At 58.9% G+C, this 23769-nt stretch overlaps 2 protein-coding genes across 3 annotated transcripts in view; one reads left to right on the top strand and one right to left on the bottom strand.

The window, feature by feature from the left end:
* MARCHF10 (membrane associated ring-CH-type finger 10) overlaps positions 1 to 12692 on the top strand; it is a gene marked incomplete at both ends in the record, with an annotated part of 66398 nt that extends 53706 nt beyond the window's left edge. The window contains 3 exons of the mRNA XM_084238029.1: positions 5042 to 5155; positions 9740 to 9782; positions 12631 to 12692. Coding sequence (XP_084094155.1) covers positions 5042 to 5155; positions 9740 to 9782; positions 12631 to 12692 — 219 coding nt within the window. The remainder of the gene's footprint in view (positions 1 to 5041; positions 5156 to 9739; positions 9783 to 12630) is intronic.
* A 7026-nt stretch (positions 12693 to 19718) lies between these two features.
* Positions 19719 to 23769, bottom strand: part of MRC2 (mannose receptor C-type 2) — a gene marked incomplete at both ends in the record, with an annotated part of 51309 nt that continues 47258 nt past the window's right edge. The window contains 10 exons of one of the 2 annotated variants that reach the window (XM_084237396.1): positions 19719 to 19939; positions 20069 to 20095; positions 20787 to 20966; positions 21139 to 21258; positions 21537 to 21686; positions 21787 to 21955; positions 22080 to 22318; positions 22850 to 22958; positions 23135 to 23298; positions 23410 to 23524. In XM_084237396.1, coding sequence (XP_084093522.1) covers positions 19719 to 19939; positions 20069 to 20095; positions 20787 to 20966; positions 21139 to 21258; positions 21537 to 21686; positions 21787 to 21955; positions 22080 to 22318; positions 22850 to 22958; positions 23135 to 23298; positions 23410 to 23524 — 1494 coding nt within the window. Of the gene's footprint in view, positions 19943 to 20068; positions 20096 to 20786; positions 20967 to 21138; positions 21259 to 21536; positions 21687 to 21786; positions 21956 to 22079; positions 22319 to 22849; positions 22959 to 23134; positions 23299 to 23409; positions 23525 to 23769 lie in introns of both variants that reach the window. The other variant, XM_084237395.1, reaches the window with a different exon arrangement.

The raw sequence follows: 23769 nt of genomic DNA, 5'->3' as shown, positions 1-23769 counted from the left end.
TTAAGATTGATTTATGCATACAAGACCTGGGGTGCAGACCAGAGATGCAGGGGGTGAGAGGATTCACCAGAGACAGAGTGGGGAACAGAACAGGCAGACTGACTGAAATACACTGCTGAGGGGAGCAGCGGGCGAGGCAGAAGAGGTCTGCTGTGCCATGTGGGTTGCTCCCTGGCCGTCTGGGGCTCGAACTCATGCTGCAGAGGCTGCGGATTGCTTCATAGTGCTTAACCCCTTGTGCCACCAGGGAGGCTCCTCCTCTTCAAATCTAATTGACACCCTTGGTGGGTATAGAACTGTTGGATGAAAGTTTTCTTCCTTTCAGCACTTAGAGTATGTCTTGCCACTGTCTTCTGGCACGCAAGTTTTCTGTTGAAAAGTCTGCTGATAGTCTTATAATCTCATTCCTTGTATGTGCCCTTGCTGCTTGTAAGATCCTCTAGATTTAATATTTTCCATTTAGATTATAATCTGTCTTGATACGGGTCTCTGGAGTTCTCTAGGCCTCTTGCACCTGGGTATCTGTTTCCTTCCCCAGATTAGGGAAGTTTTTGGCGATTATTTCCTCAGATATTTTTTCGTAGCCCTTTCTGTCCCTCTCCGCTCCCTCCCCCTTTCTTTCCTTCTCCCGGCCTCCACCTTTTTCTTCTGCTACTCTTTCTCCTACAGTGTGAATATTACTCCTCTTAATGTTGTGCCAGAGGTCTCTCAGGTTTTCTTTTTTTAAAAAAAAATTTTAAAAGGCTTTCATTGTGCTGCTCTGTCTAGGGGAGTTCTCTTACATTGTGCTACAACTTACTTATTTGCTCCTCTGCTTTATCCATCTGCTATCGGCCCCCTCTATTGCATTTTTAGTTCTTTATGATAGTCTTCAGTTCTGTGACTTATTTGGATTGTCCTTAAATTTTCTACTTCTCCTTTCTTCTAAGATTGGTGAGCATTTTTATGACCATTCCTTTGAGTCCTTCCTCAAGTAGTTTTTAATGTTTCTTTAGGGTCTTTCTCCAGAGTTTTGTTTTGGAGTTTTGTTTTGTTATTCTGTCTCCCTCATTTTGCCAGGTTCTCTGTGATTACTTCTGTGTTTTAGGCAACACTTCTGTTTGAATACTGTGGGTTTGGTTTTATACAGGTGATATTACATGGAGTCCAGGAGCTCATCTCCCCAAATTAACCCTTCAAGTTGCATCCCCTTTGTGGGCCCTACCTCCTGTCTGCTGTGCCAGTGCAGCACTACGGGTCGGGCTGTCAGCCCCATCAGACAGTAGTGCATTGTTGGGGTTTAGCCTCAGCTCTGGACTCAGTTATGCATAGTAGGTGATGCTGTAGGTCGAATCTTGGTGTTTGGCTGCCTAAAGTTGCTACCAGGCATGTATCTGTGTGTCTATACTCCCTGACATGTTGATGTTTGCTGGACAGGCAGTGGTGTGGAGCATGTGGTGTCAGCAGGGCAGCTAACTGCTGGAGTTAGCATGGCTCTTAGTTAACTGGTGAGGCTGTAGGAAATTGGCTGGAGTAGCTGGGCGGCTGGCAGTGGTCAGGGCGTCATGTACACATGGGTATGATGGCTGGGGCCCGCTCAGTTAATTCTGATGCATGTTAAATGTGGAGCCACTAGGGCCAAATATCATGGCTGAATAGACCAAAGTTGCATATATTGTTTTTCTCATCTTTGATCTATGCATGTATTTATTGAGCCTGCGAGGCACTGGGGTAGACACTAGGAACACAGGAACAAGCAAGGCAGATTTGGTCCTTGCCAGGCAACTGATCTGAATCCTGTCTTTGATTCTATCCTCTTGTAGGAGGTTTTTGTTCTGTATATGCCACATTCACTGTATGAGCTCATTTTGCCATAATGCCTTAGGGAAATAGGCAGAACACAGCTTATCTTCTCCCCTTTTGTAAATGGAATCACTTTCATCATGCACAGTAAAAACTCTGTCCAAAGTCATAGTGCTTGACAGCCCAGGCTGCCCACCCTGGAGGCCTACGCCCACTGTGTGATAGAGATGCTTCTGCCAGCCTTGCCTGGTACACAGGAGGGTCTCAGCGGGCCTCTGGCTATCACTGCTCCAGAACACAGCCCTGGCCCGGCTCCATCTCAGCCGTGGACAGATGCCCTTGGACACACGCAGTCACCTAATCACCCTCACACCTGGGCGCATCTCCTGAACATACTTGAAAACTCGGTAGAAAGTTCAGCCAGGCTGTCTGGTTCTTTGAGAGGATTATATGGAGAATTTCCACCCGCAGCAAAGCTTTTGGCCAAAATGAATATTAACAAAATGAATTGGGGGTGGGGAGGAGCAAGAGAAAAGAAAGATAAACATCTGGCAGGCGGGCTGCCACTGCTCACAACCTGCTCCCTTTTAAGTTACCCCACCCCTGCTCCTTCCCACAGGAGGCCATCAGGTCAGGGAAGGGGTGGATCAGGAAGAGCAGGAGTCTCCAGCAAATTTACCTTCCAAACCTAGCCCACTTTGCCCTTGCGGGACTTGGGAAAGGAATTTTCTTTGCAAACAAGTCCCTCCCACTTGTGGCTCGGCCTATGAGGATGACCGGGCGTGGACTCTGAACCGCCTGCTCTGATTGGCCCTGGGCCCCCGGTGGGCAGTGCGAGCTCGTCCCAGCCTACAAAAAGGAGCTTGACCCGGGAGATGGATGGCGCCGTTGCGACACGTTCCCTCCCACAGACCAGAGAAGAGGCACAATCTGCTGGAAGTGACTTTTCAAATTATCTGCAGAAAACATTAGTGGATATTTTCCCATCTGCGTGCCTCTGGGCCTTATTGAGTCATAAAAAGTAAATGATTTCCCCGAATGCTTTGACAAACCTGATCGTTCCAAGCCATTTTCTAGCTGATTGATTTGCCATTTTGCATCAGCGTGTCTTTGCGCATAAAGGCTCACTGATGAGAACCCCGGGGAGAGAGACCCGACCAGGGGCAGCTCCGCGCATGTGCAGGGGCCAAGGCCCAGGCAAGCAAACGGGAGACAAGGACCGTTTTGTGAGGAGCAGCTGATGGGTAAGTCAGGAGTGCTTCCCAGACGTGGTGTCTTGCAAGACAGACTTAAGGATACATAACTCTTGAGACAAGAGTGGGAAGAGACAATTAACACAGAAGGAAAAAAAAAAAGAAGAGGAAAACAAGCAACTTCCTCTGCCTGCCCTAAGCCAAGGTTGGAGAGAGCATAGATAAGGTGACCAAAGGCTGCAAATAGGAAGCTCACTTGGAGGGACAGTTGAGTGGAGCCTTTGCAGACAGCACCGTGGCGCGGCGGACGGGCCTTCTCAGTGAAGGGGTTGGCTGAGACCAGGATCTGGAGTTGGCCCCAATTCAGACGGAGGAGCCCATCGATCCTGCTCAACAAGGGCACCTTTTCAGGCAGCTGTTTTGCCCTGGAAGAGGTGTGTTCTGCGCCAGCTTCCAGGGCCGCCCTCCATCGACTGGGCCAGGAACACAGCCGCGAGGCCCCTCAGGCTACCGCGGAAGGAAGGGGCACTGAAGTGTTTGCTGTATCAGGCCAAACTTTGGTCATCCTGGGGAAGAAAGGCAAGTTCTGACCTTTCCCAATTGTTGTGGAAAAAAGGCCAAGCCGCTGCTGCGAATTTATTCCCCTCGGGGCTTCCTGAGCACCAGGGCTGCCCACCACAGCCTCCCACCACGGTGGGGATTTGGCACAGGACAGATGGGGGTTAGAGCAGCAGCGAGGAAGGAGTGGGGTTGCTAATGCCGCTAATTTATTGAAGATCTGCGAAAGGTGCAAAGGGGCAGGCATCACAGCAGAGACCCCAAACCAGCTGCGGACAAAGCAGCTGTGGACAGCCAGATGGGCGCTTCCTCCCGCGGCACCTCCCAGCTGCCAAGCACCCACGAGAAACATGGGACGCAACCCACCCGCCAGGAGAAGGCCACGTGCAGGGTGCAGCGTATGAAACAGACAAATGCTTCCGCGCCAGAGGGTGAAGGAATGAGCGGCAGGTGGGGCCTCTGGACACCGCCTGGTAGAAGGTGACAGAGGGACACTCAGAACAGGCACAGAAGTCAGCTCCAGAGCGAGGCAGGGAGAACACGAGCAAAGGCCCTGTGGGTCACGCTGCCACCCAAGCCCCTGCCCGGGGAACACGCCTCTGGGGGGTTCAATGGTAACAGGCCAGGCTGGGCAGGGGCCTCAGGGAGGACACTGAGTCCAACTGCAAAGGCAGGAGTGAGGCCTGAGCCCTTGCTCTGGGCCAACGAGGGAGCCGGGAAAGAACGCGCCCCCCTGGCACCTGTGTCCCAGATCCTCCCACAGCAAGGCCCGCCCAGCTTGGGCCAGCCGTGTGTCGTGTCTACTCCCTGGCAGGCTCCAGTAGCTCCTCGCATGCGGGGGGCACGACGGCCCGACTCCTCACTTCCGCCCCACACAGCCCCCCGCGCCCTCTCGCCATGCCAGCGCTTTCTTAGATCAACAGAGCAACGCCCCCCTCTCCACCCCAGGCTCACCGTGACTCGGGAATTTTGCCCAACATGGGCTCTGCCCTCGCCGCGCCTCCCCTGCCTGCGCTGCGCCGGCGCCTCTGTCTGAAAGGCTCACGCCACCTACCCGAGCCCGCCCCTGTCCTTTAACAACCACCAAGAAGCCAGACACCCCCTGCCGGACCAGCCCGTGTGGCCCTTGGCAGGTCCCGCCGTTTATGAACAAGCCTCTCTCTCCTCATCAGATAACGGGATCCCAATGGGAGCTGCTGAGACTTGGACTCCTGCTCCCCAAAATACCCCACAAGATTCAGTGCATGGAACTGCTTAATAAATGTTCGTGGCGTGGGATTAAGCCTGGAACTTTCTCAGAGCATTGTCCACTGGGTAGCGAAGAATTCCAGGATGGCTGCCCTGACCCCCACCTCATCCCTTCCTGCTCTGTGCTCCCCAAGACCAGGTCTGGGGACCTTCCAGCAGGCCATTTCTCATCACCTCTCGGCCTTTACCCTCCCCCCACAGTGGAGACCATGAATAGGTATTTTACTGACAAATGTCACCGCTTCCTTTTCCATATTTAGGCACAGAACGAGCTGATGAATTCAGGCTTGTACCTGGTGCTGCTGCTGCACCTCTACGAGCAGAGGTTTGCGGAACTCATGAGACTCAACTACAACCGCATCAGGCGCGAGAGGGTAAGTCTGACGCCGCCCCACCACCCGGCAGCACCCCCACCCCCCCACCCCCACCGAGCCCTACCCCCCCATTCACTGGCTGTGCACTCTGCGGAGATGCTCAGGATCACTTGGTAGGAGAGTGGCGCTGTCACCGTTAGGCCGGAGACTTGGTGTCTGCTAAGCGTGTGCACCGTGGCCCTTGGCTGAAAAGCCATGATCTCCTAACTGCTCGCCGGGAAACGGGAGGAGTAATGGAATAGTCATCAAGGGCCATATAAGCAAGCGCGTCTCTAGAGATGTCCTCCCCGTCCCCAAGATGGACCGGCAGGAAGGCTGGAGTTGGGGGTGCATGATATGTGGGCGTGCCCACTGCCCAAGCCTGCAGGCCCCGGCCCCCAAGGAGCACCCTTTAAACACAGAGGACTCCTGCGCGGTCTGCCTTGGAGCCCGGGGTGCCCGCCCAGCCTCTGGTGATTCCCTGTGCCAAGAAATCAAGGTGCTAGAGGTGTCCCCACGTGTCATGAGAGACGCGAGGGTGCATTTAGCAGGGCTGCTCTCTGTGGCCAGCCCCACCCCCAACAAGAGGACCGAGGGCCCTCTAGGAAGCTGCGTGGTGTGAGGGGGCGGCTGTAGCTGCCGGAGCCTGGTCGTAGCAACAGCCACCGGATGCGGGAGGCGGGCGGGCAGCCTCTGAAGTGTCCATGCCCCCTCGGTCCTTGTCACAGCAGATCCCTGAACCCCGAGGAACGTCCCCCTGGTTAAATGTCTCTCTGAGGCCTAGCAGGGGAGGGGGAGCACCTGCCTCACTTCGAGGTCATGCTAGGTGCTGACCTAAATTTAGTGTTTTGGGTTCCCAGAACACCCTTGGGGTTGAAACTTGACCTCTGCTCACACCAGAAGGTCATCCCAGGAAAGCCAGCCGGGGCGACCGTGGACCATCACCCCCCATGCCATGAGGCAGCTCAGGGGGTCCTCCCCACCCCCACTTCCCTCCCTGTCCGTCTCCTCTTCTACTTCAAGTGGACAAGTGGCCAGGCCAGCGCCATCACCGCCTGGAGGCTGGAGCCCAAGGGTTTCCGGGTGTCCTTGCGTGGCCACAGACCCCGAAGGACCGGAGGCTGTGTTGAGCCACATGGGTCACATCTCTATTAGGAATGCGGGCTTGAAGTTGTGAGTCAGAGAATTCTCCATTTGCCCCTTCTGTTTTCTGACTTAAACTCTCCCCTTCGAGTGTCAGCTCTTCCTGAAGAGAACAGGCTGGGTCTGCGCCAGCCCAGCTCCTCCGGAACCTCACCCTTTTTGTGACCCAGGCCAGTCTTCCCTTCAAGTCTTCCACAGCTTGGACGGGGACATAAATCCCACAGAGAAATCCATTTTCAAAAGCACAGGAAGCAGGAAATGATCCTTTGTTAGCATTTCTGTAACCTCATTTTCATGATCCCACATCTCCCTAATGAACTTTTTTACTACACGCTGAGCTGCCGCGCACCCGGGGGAGACAGAGCTTGCAGATGGCCGCAGCGGCAGCGGGATGACACAGCGGCGGCCTCCGGGGCCGCAAGGCAAACTCCAGAGACGACACGCCACCAGCCCCCAGGGGGACCGCCGAGGCCCAGAGCCCTGACTCTTCAGAACCTTCTGGTGAAACTATCCTAGGGAAGGAGTCGGTGTCACCGAGGCCGGGCTGGGAACCAGGGCGGAAGGAAGCAGACAGGCCGAGGAGCACTGTCGGGCCTGCACCACGGGCCTCCATTTCACGTGAGCAAGAGGAAACAGATCTCACCCACTTCAACCACCAAGCAAAACCCGGCCCACATCACCAGGAAGAGGAACACAAATAGGAAAACATGGGGCTTTTGTCAAGTTCCCACTCTTCCGGATTTTCTCATGGAAAACACTCCAGATTTCAGGGCAATGTTTAGCCAAAGAGAGGTTCATCGGGAGAGAATCCCCTTCCCTCTCCCCTCCCGCTGCCAGGCTTCTGGGTCCTGTGCCTTCAAGATACAGGGTGAGGACCATGATTCATGCACCAAGCCAGGGGCCGAGAGGGGCCTCAGGTGATGCGTCTGCCACACTCAAAACCATGATGTCCCTTTGCTGGAGGAGGCATTGGGCCAGCTGAGAGATGAGACTCACATCTTTATAAAACCAGCAAAAGAATTGGGAAGTTGCACCTGGTCAAGAGGACCCGCTGGGCCTACTGAATTCTCAGAGGCTGTGAAATTGGCAACACAAGGTCTTCTCGGGCTGGGGCTTCCCGAGGGTTCTTGTGAACCCACAGACAAGCTGTCTGCCCAGTGAGGCCATGAGCCATCTGAAGGCCAAGTGAAGCCTTCTACACCTGGCTGCCTCACAGAGGCCCACTCTAGACCACTGCCCGTGCCCCCAGAACCTTGGGTGCCAGGAGCATTGAGGGTTTAGCCAAAGAGGGGTTAGCCAAAGTTTGGCACAAAAGTGCCAGATAAAAGCATGGTCTGAAGGGGGTGGTTATGAGCAAGTTGGGCGTGGAGGCTTTATCTCCTCTGTGTCCCACAGGCCTAGGGAATGCCTGGCACGCAGCCCATGCTCAATAACTTTGATGCTCAGACAGTGAACTCATGAACCAGAACCTGCTTCTTCTACGAGGCAAGCCCTGAGTTGTGTTTGGAGGAAGTGACAGTACACATCAGTGCAGAGAAGGTATTCTAGCAAAAGAACCACTCCCGTGCCCAAGGTATATTCATTTAGTCAAAGACTTCCTGTACACCTACTATGTACCTACTGTGTGCCAGGTTCTCAATGACATTCTGGAAACCAAGATGAATAAGACACCTCTTGCTGCAAGGGACTCAGAGTCTAAAGAGAGACTAGATGTATAAGTGGGACTATCCAAGGATGTTGTATTGGCATGGAAGATGGACCCAGAGGTAGAGGAATGCAGAGGAGAGTTAGACTCCATTCTCTCCCCCTCCTCCTCCTCCAGGACATGCTCCAGGCCACAGCTTCAGGGACATTCAGGGCTTGCTTTTTATTTTTTATTTTTTATTTTATAGAGGCATGTTTTATTTATTTATTTGTTTGTTTTGTTTATACATGCACTGGGTACAGTCAGAAGCACGGGAGGGTGAGAGAATTCACCAGAGCCAGAGCGGGGAGCAGAGCAGGCAGAAGGACCGAAGTACACTGCTGAGGGGAGCAGCGGGTGGCAGGAGAGGTCTGCGCGCCATGCGGGACCCTCCTCTGGTGGCCGGGGAGCACCCGGGGATCGAACTGGCGCCACAGAGGCCGCGGGCAGCTTCGCAACCCAGCGCTCAACCGCTGCACCACAGAGGAGGCCCAGGGCTTGCTTTTTAATTCAGCTAGGTTGGACTCTTTGCCATCAGCCTCCCCACTGCTCCAGGAACCTGAAGGCAGAGCTGCTTCCACGATCACTGCCATCAGCTGATCAGCTCGGGAGGTGATGTTTGATGCAAGTCGTAGAGAGTTTAGCAGATGGACAAGAGTAGGTGGGGAAGGAAAAGGCATTCTCCGCACCAGGAAGCCCAGAGGCGCAGAGATATGAAGACTTGCCTGTTTGGCAAAGTCAAGGAGTTGAGTGTGTCTGGGACGGGCAGGAAGTGAGCCTGGAGGCGTAGGCAGGGAGCGAACGTGAAGGGTTTGCATGCCTGGATTTCTACCCCAGGATTGTAAACCAGGAGGTTTGCAATTTGGAAGCAGAACTGGCACTGCCTTGCAGAGAGCGCCTCGAAGGGGGAGAAGCCAGCTGGGCCCTCCCCATCCTTAGGCGCTGAAGCTTCTGGGCAGGAGGCGGCCCTGTCTTCGCCGGGTGTGCTGGAGTAACTCTTCACCTCCGTGAAAACCTTCATGTGTAGGAAACTAGCGGGCAGGGCAGTCGCTGACCTGGGAAAGCCACAGTCCACCCACCCATCTCTGCATGAGGCCAGAGGGACCTCCTCCTCCTCTTGCTCCTCAGGCATGAGAAAGGACCTAGAGGCCAAACTGGCCTCCACACTGGCCAGGCAGTTGCCCCAGTAACAGTGTCCAGCACCCCAGCTTTTGTCCCCCAGCCTGTCACAAAGGCCTTCTTCTCTGGGGGAAGAACACCAGCCCACGGCACCGCAGCCCCATCACGGCAGCTTGGCACAATGGGGTTCCATGGAGTACACAGTGTTTCTTTTTGTGGCATAAAAATGCCATAAAGTCAGAACAAAGAGGGATCCAGAGCCTTGATGGGCCTGCTGCTTCCTGCCAGGCAGAGAATACAACCGATTGTTTAAAAGCCAGTGGCGAGGCAAGTGGCCAATTAGCACCGCCTTCACCCCCGCAGCCTGTGGCCGTGACTGGGACGGTCAGACGGGCTCGGCTGTTCAGATCAATTGCTGAGCGGAAGCAAGTCTGTTCGCTGCCAGAGTCGGAACCAGGGAAGGTGACCCGGGTGAAGGCTGCTGAGGCGGGCAGGTGCCAAATATAACTCTGCCCCAGCACCTCCCGCCTCGCCCGGCCTCCCTGGCCCTTTAAGGCGAATACGGGATTCCTAGAACGTTCCCCAGACCAGGGGATCATGCGTCTGTTCACAGTTGCTCTGGAAAAACAATTCACTTTTCATTGTCTTCTTTCTCACAGTTGTCAAGAAATTACCCACAACCCAGACCGGAAGAAAATGAAAGTAGGTCGGGGGTCGCCTGCCCGTTGAGGGGGTGTGCGCCTTTCTGTTCTGTCACTGCCCTACCCCTAAGGCTGGGGGCGGAAGGAAGGAGCACCCCCCAGGGGCAGAAACAGCCCCGCAGAGCTTGGGAAAACTGCCGAGCTGCTGGGTGCAGTGCAGATGAGAGTTTTAAGTCATCCTGAAGAGGAAAAGGGCCCACAAAGGGGAGGCCTGTCCTCTGGGGCGCAGGTGACTCCAGGGGGTGACTGACTGCAGCGGGCTTTTCTCCTTTTCCTCTGCTGGGGTTCTCAAGGGCTGGGGTGAGGGGGGGCTCTCAGGTTTTCTGCTAAGCCCTGGAAGGGGGCTGTTCAGCCATTACCCAAGAGGACAGTCCTGGGCCCCTCACCATCCCCCCATCAAGTGGGCCTGCTGGGTTCAGACATTCAGCAGGAGAACGGGCTGCTGAGAAAGGCCCCTCTGAGGTGGCAGGACGGCCGTCTTCACACGCCCCGTTATCGCATGGACACCCCACCCGAAGGGAAGGTGCTTCGCTGGCCCTCGGGGACCCCCCCACAGCAGGGCGCGCAGGCGCTAGCAGGGGCCGCGGGGTGGCAATTCCGTCCCCCGAGAGGGCTTGGCGGGGAGAGGGCAGGGGTTCCAAGCGTCTCCCCTAAAAGACTTGGAACAGTGATGCCCGAGCGGGCTTTACCGGGGGCCTCACCTGGGGAACTTAGGAAAAGGATTCTCAGCCCCTCCCAGAGATTCGATCCAGGCCACGCGACCCCAAGGGGCGGCCCTCGTGCCCCCAACGCAGCCGGGTCTAATGATGCTCTAGGGGACCCCAATACACAGGCCTCGAGGGGCTGGACCAGCCCACATCTCCGCAGGGTGGGGCCCAGATTCTGGCACTAGCGAACCCCACTTAGTATTCCCGGCACGCGGCCCGAGGCGGGGGCGCACCGAGTCCAGAGCCGCAGGGGGCGCTTCCCGGGCCGGGTGGCCGCGCGTCGGGAGGGGAACCCGCTGCCCTCGTCGGAGCCGGCGCCCCCTCGCCGCTGCGCCCCCCTCGAGGCCCTCAGCCCGGCCTCCCGCAGCGCCCCGGCCCGGGAGGGGGCGCGACAGGGAGCCCCGGGGCGCCTCGGTGGGCGCGCGGGGGAGGACTCGGGCCGGGCGCCCTCCCCGCCCCACCCGGGACGCGCAGTTCCCCGGGCGGGACCTCGCGGGCCCCGCGGCTCGGTGGGTTCGGCGAGCCGGGGGCGCCCCCTAGTGACCGCCGCGGGCGCGGCCGCCCTGCTGCCCCGGAGGCGCTGGCCGCGCGCGAGCCTTTCCCCCGGGCGCGCGCCTGGCGTTGGAGGCTGGAGAAGCGCATCCTAACCCTAGAAAGGAATCTCCGCGGAGGGGCCGCCGCGGGGGGGGGGGGGGGGGGGGGGGCCTGCAAGCGCCCTGCGCGCTTGCTGCTGCCCTGGCTCCAGGCGGCAATGGGGAGCAGCCACTTCTCCCCTGGAAACGTGGGTGAGATTCCTCTCTCTCTGCCTGCAGCTCTGCACGCTGCCCCAGACGCGGGCGAGCCCTGCCCAGGGCGCGTCCTGGCAGCTGGTCAGAGGCAGCCTTTGCCTGGCTTCCTGCCAGAGCCACCACCAGACAAGAGCCGGGACAGCAGAGGGCAGAGCCACATGGCTGGCGTCCTCCCCAGGGCCACACTCTCCTTTGGTCCCCAGCAGCCTGGCATGACTCACCTGGTTGGCAGCCTTTGCTAAGAAAGGTTGCCAGAGCTGAGTCACAGCTGTGACCTGCCACCCTAGCTCGGTTCAGGTGAACCGGGAGGAGGGGAAGGGCAAAACACTAGGGCGCACCAGATGGCCCAAAGAGATGCCAGCCTCTTTGTGACTCTGCGGTTCCCTTGCCAACCCGCTCACCGGGCACCCCTCCCTGGCACCTGGGAACAGAGGCCATACACACAAGTGCCACAGGTGGTGCCAAGGTGAGGGCAACTGACCCAGCCTCCCCCTACATCTGCTCTCCAGTTGGCACAGATGACTGTCAACACAGCCAGGTTCAAGGCCAGGGAAAGGAACGATGCCTCCTGCCGTCATCAGTGTGGGTGTGGACAGGCAGGGCAGGCAAGAGGCCCTTGGGGCAGAGCAGAGCACCCTCCCCCCAAACATGCACACACGCACAAGTCGAGGCAACTTGCTTTTGGGGAAAGAACAGGGTGGAGGAGGTGGAAACTTACGAGGGCCGGGAAAGCATGAGGGGATAGCAATGGCTCCCACTCCCTGGCCGTCTTCAACAGGCAGAAACCACTTCCAAATCGGGGGCACCCACTCAAGCCAATGGGGAGAAACATACCCAGAACAGGAGTCCTCGCCCAAGAATAAAGAACAATGCCCCACTCTGCCTCCTCTGCTCAGGCCCACTGGCTCCTCGCGCTCCTTCCGTCCATCACAAGACCCCCTGCCTTCAGCTGATTAATGGCCAAAAGACTTCTGGAAAAACTGGGTTAATTCCCCCTTCCCTACTGCCAAGTTCAGGAGTGGGAGATTTTGTGGGGCCATTCCCCCGAGGCGAGGCAAAGACTCCTCCAGCCGTTCAACCTGCAGGCATCTGCAGACCAGGCCATGGTGGGGATGTGAAGGTGGCCGAGATGCTTTGGTTGAGGGACTTACAGTCCAGCCACTGTGGCCTGGCCGAAGGCCCAGGGCAGCCAGCGGGGGATTCCTCAGGTCGTGTCTGCTCCCCACACTGTTCCGGGATGGGGGGAGGGGGCTGGTGGCTGCACCTGGGTGGGGGCAGGAAGGGCCGTACTCCTCCTGCATGACAGATCCCCTCTGCCCTGGCTCTAAGCCTGAGAGATCTCCTTGCTTTCCAGATTCCGAGTTGGGAGATGAAAATGAAAGCAGAGTTGATCAAAGCAACAGCCGGGTCGTCTAGCAAGGGAGTTGGCCGTGGAGCTTGGCCAAGACTCTCCCTTCAGTCGCCCTTGCTATGTACCCACGAGCCCCTTCCTCCTCCTCTTCTCTGAAACTGAAACCAGTATGTTCACAGTTACTCTTGTCATCTAAGCCACTCTCTTCTTGGGGTCTGTCTTGAGGACCGACAGAACGACAGAGACCAGCTCAGTCCCAGGCAGCACAGGCCAAGCAGCCTGGGCTCACCGAGCTCCCCCAGGGTGCTCTGCTGCCGCCCCTCAGGCCAAAGCCCAGGGGCCCCAGCAGTCTTAACAGGCCCAGCGGCCTGCGGAGGGCGCCTGCTCAGGCCTCACTCCACCCCCAGCGGGATCGAGCCGCGTGTACAGTAAACTGGCTTTTTTCACCCAGCTTCATCTTGTGGTTATTTCAACCTCCTTAGACAAAGACGCGGGGCTCCAAACCCAGTAGTCCAGGAAGGACATCTCACAGCCCGCCCCGCCCACCTCCATGTCTCCTTGCTCCCGACCATCACCACCATGAGGGATGACACATCCTGAACCCCCACAGGCCGGAGGCCTGCTACCCCTATAAGGACCCACTCAGGACCTGGCTGGGATGTGCACTCACACCCCCTCCTAGTTATGTCTTAAAGCCCAAAGGCCAGGTCAAGACTTGAGGTGAAAGAAAAGCTCAGGGAAGGCTAGTGAGAAAAGAAAACTAGGAGAGACAGACAGACGGACACAGTCAAAAAAACAAGGGAATGAACTACAGACACATGAAAACATCGTGCTAAGACTCTAGAAGAGACATTCAGGTTGAAAATATCTCCGTGATGGAAACAAAAATCCTGAAACCTCAAGCTCCTCCACTCCCAAAGAGGCCCCAAACCATAATCAGTCTGTTTTTAACATGTTTAAAAACAGTAGATAAAAAAATGTGTCCCGGAGCCAACACTGAGAAAGGCCTCAGCGGGAACAATGCGTCTTTTAAAAAGTCATGTTATTATAGAGCGTGTGATGGAATTTGAGGTGGTGTGGCCACATCCTGGGGTGGGATCCCCAGGAAGATGTGGAGTGTTGGGGGCAGCTGCCCCACTCCCATCCCAGGTTTGTAGAAAGGAATTCAAAGATTCACTCCCCTACCCAGCAGTGCCCCCTCGGGAGCCCGCAGGCAGCTGACATCACCTGCACCTCATTCAACATGGCTACAGCCCAGGGGTCCCTGTGGGGCGCTCAGGCCTGGTGCCAGAAGACTGAGTTTCACTGATTAAGACACTGCTGGAAAGGCAGCTGACCCCTTCTAACTGGGCACACGGTGCCAGAGTCTGGTAGAGGCGGAGACACGTGTCTTTCTGAGCTTTTGGCTCTTCGGGCAATGGTGTCAAGACCCTCAAACAATTACTAGCCATCAACATGCCAGGTGTGAGGACACGGGAACAGGCACCATGCCCACCCACCTGGAGCCCCATCTGATACAGATGTACATAGAAAAAGTCAAATTAAGGTCTTATGACCTAACGGTGCCACTTTCAGCACTTGCTATGAGCTGGGTCTGGTGATGGTTATTTTACACCCACCCTGACTCTCCCAACAAGCCCGGGAGCAGACACTATCCACCTCATTCCTTCTGGTTACACAGGAGGAACCCGGATTAGGTTCCCCAGAGAAACAGAACCTATACGATATATGCAGATGCAGACAAAGGGACTTATTGTGAGGGGTCATGGGGGCAGAGAAGTCTCATAACCTGCCATCTGCAAGCTGGTGACCCAGGACAGCCGATGGTGCAGCCCCAGTTCAGACCCCAAGGCCTGAAAACCAGGCACCAGTAGTCTGAGTCCCGGTCCCAGTCTGAAGGCTCGAGAGCAGAAGTGATGATGGTCCAGGGCAGGAGAGGATGATGGCCCGGCTCCAGCAGAGAGCAAACTGGTCCTTCCTCCCCTTTATTGTATCCGGGTCCTCAAGATTGGATAACGCCCGCCCACATGAGGCAGGGGAGTATTCTTACCTCAGTCTACCAGTTCAAGGTTAATCTCTTCTCACACACGCAGGAATGTTTCACCGGCAACCCAGACATCCCTTAGCCCAGTCAGGTTAACACATAAACTGGGCCACCACAAAATCCGTAACCTCAGGGAAGTTAGTGATCGACACACCCAAGTTTACAGGGAAGGAGCCCTGTCAAGGCCCAGCTCCCGGCCTGCAGGAGAAACATCCTCAACCAGCCCCGGAAACCAGGACTAGGGGGTCACAGGGGCCGTGTGGTGCAGAAAAGAAAAGCCACAGGGCAGAGAAAAGGGCCTTGAAGGATGGGGGAGCCTCGGCAGGCAGAAGTGGAGGACGGGCTGGCACACACAGGTACAGGGCCAGGGGGAGCAGCTGGCTGGAATGGGGTCACTGCACGGGGAGCCGGGAGCCCCCAGTCGGCACTGGGAGTCCCTGGTTTGCACTGACTGCCAAGGGAGACGCCATCTCAAGGGCAAAGCCCCTATTGTGGCTTTGCTCCATCCCTTCCTCCAGGCCTGGCTGCCTGCCTGCCCGCCCACTTCTCTGCCTAAGGAAGGACTGAATCCGCAGCTCCAGGGGGGGTGATTCCAGAGGGAGTCAGTCAGCCTTTCCTGGGGCCTCTCTGGGTCTGGCCTCCATGATGGGGAAAATCAGGCCCGACTTGAACGTCTGGGCATTTTCATCTGCCCATGCTCCCGCGGCCCCTCCTTTCTTCCCTCTTCCTGCCTGCCTTTCTTGGGGTCCTCCCTCGAAATGTGATTTTTTACCTTGTCCCTGCTAGACACAAACCCTGGGGCTTGAGAGCTCCTGGCAGGGCCTGGGCGGCTCCGTTCCCAGACAGCCACGTGGTGTGGCTGGCCAGCTCCTCACCCCGCGGCCCCACGGCGCTGCCCACCGGGCCAGACTGGCTCTGCCAGGACTCTTGGGAGGAGGCCATTTCTGGCTTGCCTGACAAGAAGAGATTACTGAAAAGGCTTGGCACAGTTCGCTGGAAAGCAGCTCCATCCCCCGCCATTCACTCCTGGATCAGTGAGGTGTCACTGACCGTCCAGGGGGCTGGCTGGACTGGCCTATTACTTGGCCACTTGGCCCAGGGCTCCCAGGACAAGTCTCAGGGCACCCTACCCAGCAAAGAGGGCATGGGGAGGAGGTGCCTAATGCTTGCCGCATTAAATAAGGAAGAAGAAAGGAGGCTAAACCTAGTCTTTTCTAGAACAGCGCTGTCCTGAAGCCACAGACAAAGGCCTCAGCCCACAGACTTCCTCCTGTCCCCAAGGAGAGCTATCAGAGGACCCCTTACCCTTCTTGGGGCAGGAGCCCCCAAGCAGAGGTTTATAAAAAGGTCTGGGGTGGGCCCAGGTGCCTAGGAAGGTGTCTGAAATGCTTGCTGCTGGGTGCAGGACACCAGCTACCCAAGGAAAGCAGCAGAGTGAAGCTAGGAAGTTTCTGGCGTGAGTTAAACCTCTGGACACTCGTCAGTCACGGCCCCCAGGCAGCACTGGGGGTCTGGGTCCTCCTTCCTCTGCTGCCCCGCCCGGCCCCTGGGAGCCCGTGACCTTGCCTGCAGCCCTCAGTTTTTCTTCTCTCCAGGGCAAGGGTCAGACTGGGCTTCCCAGGGGGCATCACCCAGATGGCTCCCCTACAGTCTGGTCATGGCCAGGGGCAGGGCGCTTAACTCACACAGGACGCTGTCTCCAGTTGGAGAGTGCAGGGTAGGGAAAAGTATCAGGCTTTTCTGCTCTCCTGCCATTAGGACAGATGAGGGAACCCTGTGGTCCCGAATGCATGCCTGATGGCGGGCACCTGGCGTAGGGTGTGGGCACAGGTAGATGGGATTCACCTGGGCTTATAAGGGCGGCGTCACGGAGACGCCAGGGGAAGCAGAACCACGAGAGAAGCAGAGAGAACACCAGAGAGCCCAGACAGAGTGAAGACTTGCTGGGGGCTGGGAGGCGTGCCAGCCTCCCGGCCCCCCAGCCCCCCTGCCTGCCGTGTGCCTGGTAAATCCCAATAAAAGCCTGAAAAGCCACTGAGGCCTCCAGGACTCTCTCCTCCTTCACCCCGGTCTTCTGGATCAGAAAACCTGCACAGTGCCCTCCTGCCCTTCCAGAGAGCGAATCACTTCAGGGTGAAGTGGATCAGGGCTCTCCCAACCCCCACGGGTTCTGCTGCTGCCTGTCAGGAGAGCTGATGTGGGCTACAGGGCTGTCAGCCACAACCTTTGGCGCCTTCCGTCCCTGCCTCCGTCCTCTCCCGGCACACTCAGGGCTGAGCAAACACACCTGCCCTCCCTGCAGACATGGGCCTTCGAGGGTGCCTGTGAGCTCACAAGGCGACTGCAGCGTCAAAGAAATTGTTAGGCTTTCCCGCCCTCCTGCCATTAGCATTAATGACAGATCCCTGCGGTCCTACACGCAGGCCTGCCGGCGGGCGCCTACAGAATAGGGTGGGCCTGCACAGGTGGTGCTCCGGGGCTGTGAGGTTGGGCTTAGAGGGATGGTGTCAGGGGACGCGCCAGGAGAGCAGCACAAAGATGGAGCAGCGGAAGCGGCAGCAGAGAAACAGACCACGAGAGAACGCTCGAGAGCCCAGAAAGAGTGAAGACTTGCCAGGGGCCAGGAGGCCTGCTGTGCACCTGGTTGCCGCACTACAAATGATGTAAAAAGCTCAATAAAAGCCTGAAAAAGCCACCGAGAGCTCCAAGACCCTCCTTGACCCGTCTGCCCGGATCACAGACAAGCTGCCCTGTGCCTTGCGGGCGCTGCAGCGACGGTGGGACCTGAGGCAGGTGCCTCCCTGCAGCGCTGGGGGCAGGGTGAGAGAGGCTTCTCAAGGGAGGCCTTTTATAGTGGCCGGGCTTTGAGCCACGTGATGGAATCACCTGTTCAGAAAAGTAGAAACTTGCCTTAAAAACCACGGACAAAGCAAACCAGACACATGTGCGGCGCCCAGGACCCGACCCCGGCTGCAGTCCCCACCCAAACCGCTGACCTAGCGGGTACGGTAGCCCCTCCGACGACGCCCCCCCCCCCAAAAAAAAACCACAGCTCACCCGCTGCTGTGGCCAAGGCGCTGGGCCGTCACCTCCCTGACCTGGCGGCTCCACCATCCCCTTCCTCTGCCTCCAGCCAGACAGGCCTCCCGGCTGGTCCTCCGGAGCACCAGGACCCCACGGCAGGGCCAGCACAGCCTGGGCCTCCCATGCCCCGCGCCTGGGACCCGGCCTGGCCATGTCTTCCTTGCTCTCTCACCTGCTCCAGGCTCCCGCCGAGCGCCCTCTGGCGAGATCCTCTACCACCGCCTCACGCCTCCTGCTTTGGGCCTCCTCACAGCCCCTGGGCCACCCGGCAGTCGCTAGTCCCGTGTGGGCAGGGCCTTCTCTGCGCTTTGTTTCCAGCTCACATATCCTGACAAGGAGCAGGTGGAGGCCGGCAGGGCAGGGAGAGGCGGCAATCAAGGCCGCCCTTGCAGAGCCCGAGCTCCCCCCGGACAAGCGATTTCTCCAGCGCAGCGGCAGGGATGGAGGCTGCCCGGGATGGACGGTGACGGGCTGGCCCGGCACCTCGCCCTCCTGGGAGTCGCAGCGCAGAAAGAACAGAACAGCTGGGTTTGTGGGGTACTCGCTGCATGAGCTCCCAGGGCCCTGCTCACTACCTCGCACAGAGGAGTTTTATGTAACTCTCAACGACCCTTGACGCAGCCCAAGGGCGGTGGAGCCTGGTCTCCAGCGGACACGCGGTTACAGGCGAGCCACGCTGGCTGGGGGCTGCGCGCCCACCGGAGGCAGAAAAGGGCGAGCAGGCCAGGAATGGGGAGTCCCCGCAGGAACCAGTGAGAGGGTCCGCCTGGGGCCAGAGACGGAAGCCGACTGTGGGGTGCAGAGCCCCGGCAATGACACACTCGCCTCCGTGGCAACGCAGGGAGCGAGGAATTCAAGGCTCTTCTCTCTCAAGCCTCTTAAAGGTGTTTTATTTGTTTGCTTTTCTTTTTTGCTTTTTTTAACAATAATGGCACATTAAAAAAATTGAGAACTACAAAAAAAGGCCCATGTCTTTGAGTCTGTGTTCACATTGTCCCACGCGGTGGCACCAGGGGGCTGGGACGCTGGCATCGGGGAAAGGCACTGGGTCAGCTCCCCAGCGCGGGCCGCGCCAGAGGTGCGTGCTGTTCCTCTGGGCCCCACTAGAGGGCGGGACCCGGGTTCCCACTTCTCTGAGGCCCCCAGGACTGGCAACCCCCGCCTCTCTCCAAACCAGAGCGAGGAGCTGGAAACTTGAGGGAACTTACTCTGGTCCCCACAGGGGACTCTTTAAGGACAGGGTGTCAGCTCCCCAAGCGGCAGGAGATGACACCGCCGCCCAGCCTGGTCATCCCCAGGAGGTTGGGGTGTCTCTCCCCAGCCCTGTCTCCAGCTCAGCTGACACTACAGGAGTGTCCTGGTTCTCGGGCCCCACCTCGGCTCCTCCCGCCATGGCCTCCCCATCGCCACCCCCTAGGTATGGGAGTGATGGGTGCTTGGCCCCTCCGTTGACCCCCACCAAGAGAAAGAAGGCTCCCCGAACCCCAGGGCCCTGGCTCAGAAGGGCTAGGTGAAAGGGGGTCAGAGGGTGGGGCGGGAGACTCAGAGCTGAGGCTGCAGGTGGGGAGGAGAGAAGCGACAGAGGTGGCCGAGGGCTCAGCAGAGGCCCCTCAGGCTCTGCAGTGAGAAGGGGGTCCCGGGGCCAGGGCCAGCAGGCCTGGGCAGAGGATTCTGGGGAGAATGAGGCTCCTGTCCTGCCTCTGGTTACCGTGGGGCACGGTGACAAGGCCCAGGTGACAAGACCTCAGGCCCCCCCAAATGGGAAACTCCGCACTGTGCTCAGCCCGGTCTCAGCCCGGCCCTCGCGGGAAGGAGGGACCCCACCTGCTCGGGGCCTGCTCAGGCCCAGCTCCCAACAGCGATTCCCCAGGGCACCCCTCCACAGGCCAGCTAGACGGGTAGCTAGCAGGGGGCCCAGCTGACCCAGTTCCTCCTGCCCCCCGCCCTGCCCACGCGCTTGGCTCTACTCCTGCTGCTCATTCATTTCCATGTCCGACACCAGGATGTTCTTCTCGGTGGCCTCGCCGGGGTCGGAGGAGCCGCGGCTGTAGCGGGCACCCTCGAAGGCCCCGCGCTCGGCGCTCTGTCGCCGCCGGTAGAGGATCAGGGCGGCGGTCAGCAGGGCCAGGAGCAGCAGCACAGCCATCAGCACCACCACCAGGGCCGCCGGGTTCCCAGGGAGCGCTGCTGTGGCAGGACGGACAGACACCGTGGAGGAGCCCCGCCGCCGCCCCCTCCCGCCCGCCCCCGCCACCAGGATGAAGGGAAGGAGGGGCAGGGCTGGCCCCAGTCCCACCGTCCACGTCCACTCACATGATGGGGAGTAGCTGCTCTCCGTAGCTGTGGAGAAGAGCGAACCCGGTTAGTAGCAGCAGCAGCCATTGTAAAGGGAATAAGCAGACACACACGCAGCCACCTTCTCAATGCGCCTCAGCCGGTGGGGACTGTTACCGGGCCCAATGTGCATATGCAGAAACAGAGGCCACAGCGCTCAACTAACGTGCCCACAGCCACAGGGCTGTACGTGGTGTGGCCGGGGCTTGAACCCCGTCTGCGCTTAACCACACCAAAAGGACAGGGGTTCGCTAATTTGGAAGCCCGTCTAATTGGTCAGTTCTCCCTACAGACATTTACCCCGGGGAGGGTCCTGGCCTGTCAATTCATGCCCCCCATTTACAGCGTGGCCTGCAGAACCAGAGCCAGTTGCTTGGGGGGCAGAGGAAGTAGGCAGGGGTGTCTGCCGGGGCACCCCGGTTAACGTGAGCATGAGTGAGGAGAGTGCGAGCAGACAAGGCCATAATGCAGCAGTGCAGGTGTGCTGGCCGCAGGTGTGCTGGCCGCAGGTGCGCTGGCTGCAGGTGTGGCCTCAGATGTGTCTGTGCATCAGGCCTCTCCCTGCAGCCGCCACACTGTTTGACTTTGGAGAACCAATTATTCTCTGATAATGGGGTCGTGTTTCGTGTTTCTCCCTTTCTGACTCTAATTTTGAAGCCTCCTCTCCCTCCCCGCTGGTCAGGGCCGGGGTGCGCACCTCGAGGGAGCTTGCAGACCACACCCATGGTGACGTTGGTGCAGGCGCCTGGGCGCCACAGCCCGCTGCTGCTCTGGATCCAGTAGCAGCTGTTGTGGCTCAGCATGCTGGGGCCCAGGCCGGGGGGCCCCCAGTTGGAGTAGTTCACAGCCGTGTTGTCCTGCCAGACCAGGGTGCCTCCTAGGGGAAAGACGGCACTGAGGGGGCCCAGGGAGGGGAGACAAGGTGGAGCAGGAGCAGGTGGGGAGAGCAGGCCCCTTCTAGACCAACTCCCCCTCCCCCAAGTCCTCACCCCCGCCAGGCCCTGCAGCCTGAGGCCTGACCCTCCCCACCACACACCCTCGGCACCCACCTTTGGGATTGAAGTTCATGCCCAGCCAGGCACCCCGACTCTGGCCGTCAAAGCTTTGCAGGTGTTCCCAGACGAACACGTTCTCCATCTCATCCAGAATGGACAGGACTGCCCCGCCCGCTGCACACAAGGGAGGCCCATGTTAGGACAAAGGTCTCCCCGGGGCCGCAGAGCCCACAGCTTCAGGAGAGGACAGCACGGAGTCTGCGTGCACTTGTGTGTGCAAGGGTAGACTTGTGAGGTTGCACTCGGTCTCTGTAATGCACCAGGAGCCTTTCTGTGAGTCCTACCCAGGGGTATCGTGGAGCATGGGGACTGCATTCATGGGTTCTGTGAGTGCCCATGACAAAGGGTACCACAAAAAATGCCCAGTGTGTGCCCGCCCCTGCCGTGCCCACCTCTCTGGCAGCGCTGCAGCGCCTCCTTGTGGCCCAGCAGCAGCTCCATGTGGAAGGAGTAACAGTGCTCCCGGAAGGGAATCCAGGCAGAGTCGGCCAGGCCCTGGGGACAGCTGCCGTGGAAACTTACTCTCCGGGGAGGAGGGGGCCCTGTGGGGTGCAGGATAGAGGAAGTGGCCTGGGTCCTCCCTGAGACTGCCTCCACCCTTCCCCACTGCAGCCCTTCCCTGCCCCGGCAGTGGGCACGTACCACTGTTGACGCCACACACAGCCCCCTGCAACTTGGTGTCGCAGCTGGTGGTGCGCCAGGCCCCGTCCACATCCATGTAGGCGCAGCCCCCCGGCTGCTGGGGCTCCCCATCCTGCCAGCTCACGTAGCTCAGAGGCTCCTCCGAGACCCAGGAGTACCGGCGGGAGCCCTGGGCAGGCGGGAGCCGAGAGGGTGGGGAGAAGGGGACAGGTAAGGCAGGGGCTGGGAGAGGCCAGGAGGGAAATCAGGGGAGTGGCCCAGCCCCAGTGCCAGGACGAGGGTGAGGGGCCCACCTCCTCGCTGGCCAGCCCAATCCAGAGTGGTGTGCGCAGCCCTCGGGCGGCCTGAGTGAGGAAGGCCTGGGTGTAGGGGTCGGGCACGTGGGCCAAGCTGGCGTTGCGGCTCTCGCACAGCAGGAGGGCGTCGTGCCAGCGTAGCGGCTTCTGCAGCAGCCGGAAGGTGCCGTTGAGGTAGGAGAGCTCAGCGCCCTGGACGGGGGTCGACGCTGCTGGGGATGGGCTCAGGGACAGGTCTACAGGGAAGGGGGCAGGGCTCAGGCGGGGCTCAGCCGCCACACCCCGTTCCCAGGCATAAGGCCAGGGGAGCTACAGACGCCAGGCAAAGCCCAGATCTGCGCTGGGCACGGTGCTTGGGACAGATGGACTCAGACTGGCAGTGAGGTTTGCTACTGTTAGTGTTAATAAGACATCGTTGCTAAGAAGTAGGCAAGCAAGCTTGAGTGTTAACCTGCTGCGACTGGAGGGACCGGGAGCAGAGAGGAACCCATGTGTGGAGTGAAGGGGCGTCAGACACAAAACCTCAGGTTCCTGACACAACACATACCCAGGGCCTCCCTGCTCAGCCTGCCGCACCCCAAACCTGCCTCTGAGACCCCTGGATACTTGCTGCCTCTTCTTCTGATTGGCCCATTTGCTTTCCAAGCAGATACTCAACTCCAGGGGTGACCCTGGATCCCTGACGTCAGGGACCATGTTTCATTTTCCCTGGCAGGGCTCAATGCCCTGAGCCCAGTCCCCGGCCTCCCGCTCCCTGCGCCACGCACCTGTGCCCCTCTGGCAGATGAAGCCGTGCCTCTCCTCCATGCAGCTCCGGTCGTCCCAGCGGCCAGTGAAGTGGGCTGAGGGGCTGTGCAGGACCACCGCACAGCTGGTCTGGGGGGGAGGAGCTGCTCAGGGGAGCCCCAGCAGCTGCCCCCCTTGGGCCACTGCCCCCAGAAGGCTGCGCTATGAATAAAGGGGCTGGAAGGGGGGCACCCAGGTAATGAAGGCAAGTTCCACAGCCTCGGTGAGGGGAGCTGCTGGGGTGGGGGGGCGGGGTGCATCCTCACCGGTATGTTGCCGCTGGGAGCAGGGCTGGGGCCGGAGGGCTCCCCAGGGGCCCAGTTGGTGTACAGCAAAGGCTCCTGCTCCACCCACTGGAAGTCCTTCTGCGAGGCATGGAGGCCAATCCAAAGGTCAAAGGTCACACTGGGCAGGCTGGCTGTGATGAATGCTACAGTCCCCCCAAAGAGAGAGTTATGAGCGGGAGCCCCCAGGTGGCCCTGCTCCAGCCATTTGGGGGGACTGTCAGAGGACATTGGGGCATCCTCAAGGCTGGCCCTACCTTGTTCTAAGGGGTTTGCAATGGTGACCAGCTGGGCCTCTTGCTGTTCACAGGAGAACTGTGCCTCTGACCACTTCACCCGGTCCTGGGGGTCCTGGCCCTGGATTCGGAAACACTGGAGGGGAGGGGAGACATGATGTCCAGTTCCACCTTCCTGACCCACAAACCCACAAACCGCTCTGCAACGGGTCGGGGGAGACTTGAGGGCTGGGAGTGAAAAAATATCAGAACCAGGACCCAGGGTCCCAGGCAGCCAGGTGGTGGCACAGCAGGTTCACGCTGGGAATCCTGGGGGAAGGGCTTCCTGTGGGGAGGGCTTCTTTGGGCCACCAAAGGCTCTTCTACCCATAACAATAGCAC

This window comes from Talpa europaea (genome assembly GCF_964194135.1).
Source record: "Talpa europaea genome assembly, chromosome: 7".
In the NCBI taxonomy this organism is placed as follows: Eukaryota; Metazoa; Chordata; class Mammalia; order Eulipotyphla; family Talpidae; genus Talpa; species Talpa europaea.
This window is presented reverse-complemented; position numbering and strand designations above follow the sequence as displayed.